At 43.7% G+C, this 10,822-nt stretch overlaps 1 protein-coding gene and 1 pseudogene across 1 annotated transcript; both read right to left on the reverse strand.

Moving 5' to 3' along the window:
- Nucleotides 1-4,008: 4,008 nt before the first annotated feature.
- Nucleotides 4,009-4,974, reverse strand: LOC119441436 (uncharacterized; annotated as a pseudogene).
- A 1,937-nt stretch (nucleotides 4,975-6,911) lies between these two features.
- LOC119439991 (uncharacterized) lies at nucleotides 6,912-8,575 on the reverse strand. Its single transcript, XM_037704943.2, has one exon. It carries the CDS (start codon nucleotides 8,573-8,575, stop codon nucleotides 7,364-7,366), a length of 1,212 nt encoding a protein of 403 aa, XP_037560871.1. The 3' UTR covers nucleotides 6,912-7,363.
- Between the last annotated feature and the right edge of the window lie 2,247 nt (nucleotides 8,576-10,822).

Consider the following 10,822-nt stretch of genomic DNA (forward strand, 5'->3'; position numbering starts at 1 on the left):
TTGATTGGTAATGACCACGAGGAGTCATAATGCTTTCGCATTCAAATCACGTAAGGATACTTAAGGTACAATTTTTTTTTGCCCATGGGCCGCCACAGGGCTATCGCTTTAAACCCCACCGCGCCTCTGCCCGCCATATAACGCTTTGCAGTAAACCTTCTCTGTGATAGCGTTCATGATCCACCAATAAAACCCGACATGTTTGGCTACGTCATAGTGCACAGCTGTCGCTTTAATATAAACAATCTTTTTAATCTTCGGCGCGAACGTCCGTCACATCCAATTATCCTCGCGTTGCAACGGCAGCCCCTGCCACATCCGAGTTTCACCCCACCGCCCGTATATTTCGGCAGCAAGCTGCACTGTCAATGCTTGAAGGGGTCTGCTGCGTCACGGCGCGAAGCTCCCCTCGCTAGAAACCGGCGAAGTTTCTGCGCGCGCCAAGAGTGCATGTTTATTTCCCCTTAAACACTACGATTAGCAACATATAGGTTTCAAAATTTTAATTAAATCATCGGCGTTTACGTGCCAAAACCACGATCTGATTATCAGGCACGCCGTAGTTAGGGACTCCGGAATAATTTGGACCACCTGGGGTTCTTTACCGTGCACCTAAATCTAAGTACACGGGTGTTTTCACATTTCGCCCCCATCGAAATGCGGCCGCCGTGGCCGGGATTCGATCCCGCGACCTCGTGCTCAGCAACCCAACACCATAGCCGCTCAGAAACCACGGCGGGTCGGAACAGATAGGAAATTGAAATGAATCACATGCATCAAAGTTTGCATTGCGAGTATTATGAAGTACAGTTTTAGTTTTTTTTTGCAATTTATGATATATGACAGTCTTTGTGATGACTTCAATTTCCTGTTTTATGTTTAGGCTACTGGCACTGCACAAACTATATTTTTTGTGATAATACAGAATACCGGCACCAGAGTGCGGCTCATAAACACATCGGTATAATGAGGTGTAATTTGTGGATACATTTCTCGCTATGGGTAATAATGGAGCTACTTTCTCGCAAAAATTTGTCTTGGGTCAGAGCGCTTATGCTGAAAGTGGACTGATTTCGCAAGCACCAGAAAAGTCGCAAGCATCATGCCAAAGTCGGGATTACCCTTCTACGGGTTGGTCGCGTCCTTGACAAAAAAAAAAAGAAAAACCGGGGCGTGACAAGTCATTTTTAACGACGGGTGGTCGTTCTTATCGTGATCACACATGACGACTTGCGCCAACGTACCGCGCTTTGTCGGGAAGCTGTGATGGCTCATTCTTTAGAAAGGGTATTTATTTTTTCCGCAACGTAACTAACGTCATCGGGGCAGATTTAAAAATATAAAGGTCACGAGTCAGGCAGTGGTACCCTAGGTGAAATGAACGCCAGAGAAAGCTGGACTTGTAGTCACTTTCTTTTGGAAACGCTGATAACGTTGCAGTTTAAACCACAATTGAACTTCGTACAGAGTATTTTTACCAACAGCTTAACAGAAGGCTATTCAGTCGTGATATTAAACTATAACTTTTTAGCAGAGACACTCTCACATGACTTCAACATATATACAATAAAGGGCTCTGTAATTTCCACCGTGACTTAACCTAGGTACGTTGGCGTACTTCATGTAATCCCGTCAGCCTACTGACATATACTGCATTACTAATCACATCTACCATGGCCTCGGCTACATCTCAAGAAGCAATTGCCTACCTCTTCTCATTGCTAAAGATTCGGTAGGCGTAAGACAGGCCAAAATTAGAATATGAATGCCCTGTATGGAATTAGCATGGAACCTTCAGTGATATAGAACGTATGCATTACACTCGAGTCTGTCCAGAAACGGGCAGTAACATTAATTTACTCTGACTATTCATTTATCATCAGTGTTAATAAACAAAAAGCATGCTGAGCTTATATCGCTAGGTTTGCGTCGTGAAGTCACCTGACCTTGCACAAGTTCTACAAGTCTACGCTCTAATATTCCATCATCAAGAGCTCGGGGCTTGTCATCACGTATAAGCTAAAAAGCAGCCTGGCCATCAGAACGTATAGTCAGCGTCCAAAGCTTTCGCATGCCTCAAGCTGAAAAAATATTATATTTCTACGCCTGAGGCACGCATCGTGGCATTCGGATTTACAGCGTATACTAGTCTAGAGTAAACAAAAGTTTTGCATGATTTTACTGGCTGTGGGCGTAGCTGCGTTGAAAATGAACTTATTCGCAGAATCTCGGCCACGTAAACTTTTGACGGTGACTGTGCCATTGAACACCTGTATTTTCTTTATTCTGCACATATTTTTAATGAATGGCCTTCCAGGCAACGTCATGCAATGCTTACACCTGGTTAATTTTCAGGACAGCCATCTCAGACATGGTGTATTAAGTATAAGAACTGAACTACTATGCAGTGTCATTATTATCACCAATGAGGTGTAATAAATTTGTAAACAAATAAAGGATAATAACATTGCCTATGAAATTTTACTCAAATCTCAGGACTACTTCAACATTTCGCCTGTTCGTCTTGGGTACCTCGCTATGCTTTCTAGGAAACTGAAAGGGCGAAACTCAAGTGCGAAATTGACATGTCCTGTGGCACCATGGCAGAAAATGAAAGGTTTGGCTTAGTAGGACCATGTGAAAGGTTCAGCTGCCATTGTGCTACTCACACACAAGGAACGACACTTTTGTATTTTATTTATAGGCAGTAGACAAAATGATAAATGATGCTCAGTGCACGCTGGCGTGATCATGACAAAACGACCGTACCGATATGGGTCATAAACGATTATAATAAAGGAACATTTCTGCAAACCGTCACGGTCCTTTCTCATGCTTCTTCAATTATTCAAGCATGTTAAATTTAGGGTAGGAGAATATTCGCACATAATTACTAAAGAATTGCACCAGTAATCATATCATGGTGCTGTGACCTGATTCAGCAATAGAGTTAGTAAAGAACAGAACAGCAGAATGCTATATGGCAACTTCGGTAATTGTAGCCGAAAACAGTGTCTTCTTGCACAACTTTGTGGGCATAACTAAGAAGGGTGTGGTCTGTTATTGGAGTCGTTCTCTATTTTTACACGACAGGCTACATTAACACGTCCCAGAGTCTTTTCGCATAATTTCCAATACTCCTCTGCGTAAGTTGTGGTAAAAGGGTAAAAGGATATGAAGACTTTAGTATTTCTGGAATTTTGTGAAGGTATATGGGAATGGTTCAAATGATAGGACGCGTGCGCTGCATATTGAGGGTAGAATGTTTATGTTTCGAGGTACTGGTTTGTACTAAGCAAAAACGCTTGTGCAATAATTCGGATATCCTTCATTTGCACTGAAGGTCAGGTATACGCAAAATTCTGCTTTGATATAATGCAAATACACTCAGTCAAATAGCTTCAACTGTATTCCTTTGTAAAAATACTACGTCTGGGGCTGCAGCCAACTTTTCTACTTCTGTGTCTTTTAATTGCACACACTGGGCGCTATTTATTTTTGTGGCACGTTTCAAGCCGCACAAGAGTTGCAGAAAACACGCCTTTCCCAAGACGTAGCTGAAAAGGCAAAATATTTCTTAGTAATGTCTTCATAAATATTCACCTTAAGAAAGAACTGTACTTTCAAAACACGTTACCTGGGTTTATTTTTCAGATTACAATATACCTAAAGTGCAAAGGATGATTGGAAACACGTTCGCATGTTCTCTAAACCATCCAGCTAGTTTTTTTAGGAAGACGTTGGTACAGTAGAAAGAAACTAAACAAGAACCGTAACCAAATGTCCTGCATTTCGTAATATACCATCGGGTGGAAAACTGCCAAACTAAGCAGCGACAAAGTGATAAGAAGAAGCGCGGCACAGCTGGCTTCGAACCTGCGAACTCACGATCGTGGTTATCAGTGATCTTGATCTGTGTTCGCTCAACACGCTCGGCTACCGCTTCTTTTCTTTAATGCATGGAAAATAAAGTGGAAGGTATATTACAGTGCGGACATAGCTACACACTTAAAACTCGGGCAAACACACACATGCGTCCAACAAGTGGATCCAGTCAGGCGGAGGTTCCTGCACGGCGTACACACTTCTTATATAAGCTGCACTTTCTTGAAAGAATGATCTTGTAGATCGCGGGCTTTCGGCATGGCGATCACACATTCTAGCTCTCCATAGGCTATACAAACCCAGTACTACGAACATGTCATAGGGAGGACCGCCACTAATCTTAAACGGTAGGAATCTAATTGCGTATGGAGTGATGTCAATGTCCTTTTTAAGCGTCCGTTGGAGAATGTCCCAGAAAAATATAGCATCTGTACAGTCTATAAAACAGTGATCTATAGTTTCAGCACGTGGACACAGTCGACAGTTCGTGGACCATGGCACGAAGCAGCCCCTCGCCTTCAACCAGGTTTTAACAGGAAGTGTTTCCGTATGCAGTTTAAAGAAGAATGTTTTAGCTCCAGGAGGCATACACATTTTACGGACCCGCCTAAGTACATCCTGATAAGGCTGATTTAAATAAGGTGCACGATACAAAGGATCTGGGAAAATCGAATACACCAGTGCAGCAGAAATTTCTTTTCGACTCGCAGTGAAAATGTACTCCAGGCTGAATCTAACTTTCAAGAAAAGGAATGAATCCACAACCTCCTTGAGAAAGCCCAGAGGAGCCTGTGTGACATCTTTGGCATCTGATGACACTACTATATCAGGAAGATAATGAGCTAATCAGAGCTGTAACATTTCACGCAAAAAGGGATGATCACTGTCTCGAAAGAAAAACAGACGAGAAACAATTTGCCTGACGAAGAGATGGACTAATCCTAAACCACCTCGTTCAAGAGGGACGAACTGATTATCGCGCCGCATGGATTCGCAACTCGAGCTCCAAATAAATGTTGCAAATACGCGATGGAGTGCCTGAATACGAAGTCTTGAGCAGTGCAGTACTTGCGGCACATACATGAGACGGGAAACTAAAAACACGTTGCACACTTCAGCACGACTGAACATTGACAAATTCCGTCCTCGCCATGAATTCACTTTACTTTGTATTTTCCCTACTTCCCCCGACCAATGACTGTTGCTATTTCTATACTGTGAGAGAGGTACACCTAAATAGCACAGATCATTTTTCCATTGAATGCCTGCGTAATGTGATGGCATTGTGGCCCATAGTCCATACCAAAAACCTGAACTTTTTTCAAAGTTAATGCTGGCACCAGAAGCCGCACAAAATTCTTCTGTAATTGCGAGAGCAGTCTTTACACTCTTTTTATCAGTACAAAAGAAGGCCACGTCGTCTGCATATGCAAGAACCCGAATCTCACTCGACGCCAGTTAAACCCTTGGAAATTTTCTTCTTTCAGGATGCTCATACAAAGTGGCTCCAAATACAGGCAGAAGAGAAGCGGTGACAAAGGGCATCCTTGTCTTACTGATGATAAAAGCCTAATCGGATCGGAGAGAGAACCATTCACTATCAACCTCGTTGAGCCATTAGCATAACATATTTTGACACCTTTAAGGAGCTGGGATCCGATATTTATATGCTCCAGTACACCAAACAGGAACGGGTGATTCACCCTATCGAACGCCTTAGCCACACACTCTAGCACCGATCTCGCAACATGAATGTTGGTCTGAATGGACCGACCTCTGATGCCACAGGTTTGATGATCACCTACCACATATCTTATCACGACTTGTAAACGGTTAGCTAATACTTTTGCAAAAATTTTATAATCCACATTGCATAAGGAAATAGGCCGGTATCCGTCCACTTTTTGCAATTTAGTTTCATCATTGCTTTTGGCTATGAGTACAGTGTGCCCTTCATACATTGTGGCAGGTAGGTAACCTACCTCCAAGGCTTCACGGTACACCTGAAGTAATAATGGGGACAAGAGGGAACGAAAAAACTGATAAAATTCGGCAGTAAGGCCATCCGGGCCAGGCGTCTTGCCTTTCTCTAATGAATCTATGCATGTAGTTATCTCATTAATATCAATGTCATCGTTTGTATAATCATAATCGTCCTGATTTAACTGAGGCAGCAGGGATACAAATTTGGTGGCAGACACACATGTATCCAATGGCTTATGGCTTCGAAATAATTTTTGGTAATGTTCAAAAAACGCTTGAGTTATGAGGGTCGGCTCATTAACAACTATTCCACCATAGTCTATTTCTAGGATTTGTTTAGACAGCGCATGTCGGCGCTCATCACCTAGGGACCTACTGCATGGCTGTTCTTCTAGAAAACGCTGCGCTCGCGCACGCACTAGTGCACCTCTGTATTTTTCTGCGTACAAAACCTGTAACTGCGCCTTGGTGTTATGAATATCATCAATATATTCACCCGGATGTAGACATTCAAGTTCATGTAATTCCTTCAGAAGTCTATACAATTCTCTGTAGTTATTCTTTTGTTCAAAGGCCAATATTGATGATTCTTCGATAGCTATCATTTTAATTTCCTGTTTGATTAATTCCCAAACAGCAAAAAGAGGCAAGTCCTTGCGACATGACAGATGAGCTATAAGCTCAGTAACACGCTTTAGGAAGCAATCGCGCGAAAGAAGTTGGTTATTAAATTTCCACAACTCCCAGCACATACGCCGGCTTTGGTATCGACGGCTACCAAAAGATGCTGAGACTAGGCAATGGTCACTGAAGAACACAGGGTGCACAGTGTAACCATGAATAAGTGATAGGGCGCTAAGCGAAACGTAAATTCGATCAAGCCTTGCATGCGAGATACCTTGGAAATGCGTGGAGCGACACCCCGCTTTTTCATGTTCCCCAATGTCCACAAGCTGATAATCACACATTAGGCGTTGCAACACATCACTACTTGGATCATGCTCAGCCTCAATGACGCACGATCTTGCGCATTACATACACAATTGAAGTCCCCAAAAAGGACCAATGCACGATCAGTAGACAAATGATGTTCTAGAGATAAAAAGAAACACTCTCGTTCACGTAGCTTGTTCGGGGCATAAACACACACAAATCTAAAGCTAATACCACTGATATCAATATCACACCATATTAGGCGCCCTTCCCTATCTGTAAACAAATGCAGCACATCACATTGTAAATGTCTTCTAACGAATAACATACAACCAGCGGAAACTCCTATTGCATGGCTTACACAAACATTATAGTCAGATAGAAATGGAGTTAGAGCTACTTCTGTGTTTTCATCGGATTCAATCTTTGTTTCTTGGATAGCAGCAATATCTAATTTCCTATTGCGTAGCAAACGAAGGAGTTGAACTTGCCGTCGCTTACTGCGTAAGCCACGGACATTTAAAGTACCAAAGTGGAAGGGAAGAGCGCCCGCCATGATTACCTATGTTGGTGCAGCGTTCACACGCTGCTCTAGGGGTGCATCACTCCCGTCTTGAGGAGGGGATGCGCTGGCGACCTTTTGCTGCACTTCAACACAAGAGACATCTGTGGGTGCAGGCGTTCCTCGGAGCGGTTTTGTCAACTTCGACACTTTGGGAACCCGGGCCTCCTTTCCCACGGACGATGGGTTGTCAGCTGGCGCTGGACGCTTCTTAGTAGCCTCACACATCAATCCAGATTCCACTGATGGCAGGCGGTCTTGAACTGGTGGCAATTCTGCCCATGACATAGTTGGTTCGTCGTCAGGCAACTTAGTATCCTCCACAGCGGCAGGCTTCGGGCTAAGGCTATCGTCAGCCGATGAAGGCTTTGTCTCTTCCTGTCGATGAGCTTCAGCGGGTGTTTCACCGGTCGCATCCACAACCTCGCTCACATCCATTAGATGATCGGTGATGGTGTCATCCTCAGCTGGTCTGTTTCCACGAAGCTTGTCAGCGTAGGTTCCGATGCATGCATCTGCAATGTGACCGTAGCGGTGACAGTTGCTGCAGCGTGGTGTCCTACATTGTCGCCGGATATGCCCGACTCTGTTGCACCGTAGGCAAAGTGGTGGTCGGCCAGGAACCAAGATGAGGCACTGGTGCCCGTATATGCTCAATAGGTGAGGCAGATTACTTGCAGAGACTCCGTCCTTCAGTGTAAACGCCACGTCGCGATTAGTCATTTGCCAGCCCTCCATGACGTCACACCGCCACATTTCTCTCGTGATAGACTGCACTGTTCCATAAGGTTCTAGCGCTTCAACAATCCGTCTCTGTTCGAGGTGTGGGGGAAGCCAAAGAAGCTTCATCTTGACATTTTTGCATTCTGGGTCTATGACAAGGCACTTGAGGCCCTTCACCAGCAGCTCGCCTTTGTCGACAAGTTTCTGTTTCGCGATGCTATTAACGCATGTTACTAGCCACAAATGGCTCATCTGGTACAGTCCAGCACCGAGGATATCAGCTGCATTCAGAACTGAAAGGAGTGCATCGCGAAAGTCTGGGGCACGATATGGCCGCCCTGCCAGGTCAGCATGCAGGAAAACTGAGTTGAGAACGGTATTGCCAGTTGGTAGACGAGGGAGAACGACCTTATAATTACCGGAATCAGTAGTTGACGGGGGGTGGAATCCTCGGCCAAGGGCCGATGCGCTGTTTCCAGCAGAGCTCATCGCAGACGTGGCCGTTCAAACCGGCTTCTTGTGGTACATATATAAACCTAGTTTTTGCCAACAGCAGCGCTTCGAAGCGGTAGCCGAGAAGAAGAACTCGGCTACCGCTTCGAAGCGCTGCTGTTGGCGAAAACTAGGTTTATATATGTACCACAATAAATTCCGCCACCTTGTTATGAAATCTGCGATCTTGGAACGACTTCTTTGCCATTTCAAGAGCTGCTGCTGCAACTCGCTGAAAGCTGGTTCATTGAAGTTGATAAATCATTGAAGTTGATAAATCCCCAGGAATACGTCAGTCAATGCAATAGGTTCATCGCAAATTGCTTTTTACTGGCCAAAAACCCTCCAAAATTTTGGCTTTTAAATAGACTCCCATAACTGAAACTTCGCCCGCAATTTGGAACGAGTTTTCTGCCGTAAGTAATGGTACCACTTGTATGTTATTTCGGGCTAAGCGCCAAGAACCTATTTCCACGGGAATATTTTAAAACATGGCTTCTGTGATTAGTTATTTGGAAAAAAACGACGCTCTCCCGTAGAAAACGCGTATGTTTTCAGAGGCGGCCGCTAGAGGCGCTGTTCGGCGATGTCCCAAATTCCTGGTAATGTATAACAATTTTACACGCCTTTAATTTCAAAATATTTTTCTTTTAGGCCCTTGGTAACTACGAGGCTTTTCTTTTATTTTCTTTTTAATGCCTCACCATAATTTTTTTGTATGCTACAGACTGGGGCCGGATTCACAAAAACGTTCTCACGCTAAAACTGTTCGCAGAAGCAGGTGTCAGCCAATCGTGGTGCAGCACTTACGATCGAAAAGCTTTGTGAATTCGGCCCCTGGTGCTTTGTTACTCTGTTTTAGATCTTGTTTGGTTTGGGTATCGTTCTTATAATGTTACCTTGAAAAATGTTTTAATGCGTCTATACATGCTCCCCGCTATAATCCTCCTCGAGCGAATACGGGACTGTGTGATAAATAAATGAAAGGCTGTTCCAGTGACTGAATCGTCCTGGTTCTGTTTTGAAGAAGGCTTAAATGTGCGTGCGATAAGGCGAAATTTAGTCACGGTGTTACGCAGGCTAATAACCAAAGTGGGCCATGCAGCAATAAAACATATACGAACCGCCGCAAATATACACAGGCTTCAAGCGTTGAGTTGTACGAACAATGCTGAAAATGTGTTCTTATAATAAAGTTTTACCGCATGGCCTGCATATTGGTTCTTGGTTCACTAAAGTCATGCTATTCTATTGATGGTATAGTCGTATGCACGCCGTCATATGCAACAGTTGTCGCCTTGCGTCACCCTTGAATCACCTGTTAACAATAAGATTGTCAAACTTAGTGTGTCCTAGTGGTTTTTCCCACATTCCTTTGGTGCGAGATATCATTTTGTAGTTGGATTCATGATCTGTCTCGTTAGCGAATTTATTGTAAGGATAAGACTATTCCGCGTGCAGTTGGGCCTTTTCTCTGTGCTCTATTATGTCTGACTAGCGGCATTTTCAAGCTTAGTACATTAAATAAAAGAAGCAAAACAATGCAGCACTTACACCATAGAACATTCATTTGAAGAGCACAAATTTTTCATGTGCCAAGAAAATGACAACGTAAGGGTGTGTAAATGGTGTCATGCCACCCAAAAAGCGTTTAGAATTTAACGAGAGTGCAGCAGTAAGCTGCTCAATATCGTATTTGACCGTTTTTTTCCCCCAAATCTCTACACAACGCCGCCACACACGTCGCACTGCGGTAGAAGACGAATACTGTCGAAAATGTTAACTTCCTATTGAGAATGCTTATTGTAACCAGAAAAAAAAATTCTGCCGACTTTTTTCTAGGGCAGTATGGGCTTGAAAGAAAGCAAGTGCTAAGATCCAAAGACAAAGAGTTGATAGACTATCACTATCCGCTTTCAAAAGCACAAAGCCAATTTGTCTTGTTTGTGGCAAGGTTATGACTGTTATTTGACCGACTAGGGGGGTTGGACGTTTTTTGGCGAGAAAACAAAAGTAGTAGCCCTGGCATTGTCCGATAAATGACCATACACTGACAGTCCACGTCTCGGCCGCACAAGAGTGGAGCCACGTGTGCAACTTTCAATAAAAAACGACTACAGCTCAAAAGCTTGTAATACTCGCCTTCGCGCACTACCGTTAAATGTCGCACGTTTAATAAAAGGAAAAGAAAGATGAAGTAGCACTGTGCTTTTTGATCACCTCGGAAGGGGACTATTTCCAAGA

This window comes from Dermacentor silvarum, chromosome 2, assembly GCF_013339745.2.
Source record: "Dermacentor silvarum isolate Dsil-2018 chromosome 2, BIME_Dsil_1.4, whole genome shotgun sequence".
Taxonomy (NCBI): domain Eukaryota; kingdom Metazoa; phylum Arthropoda; class Arachnida; order Ixodida; family Ixodidae; genus Dermacentor; species Dermacentor silvarum.

Coding starts and splice junctions, on each gene's coding strand:
- LOC119439991 (XM_037704943.2), bottom strand. CDS start 8,575: ATGAGCTCTGCTGGAAACAGCGCATCGGCCCTTGGCCGAGGATTCCAC.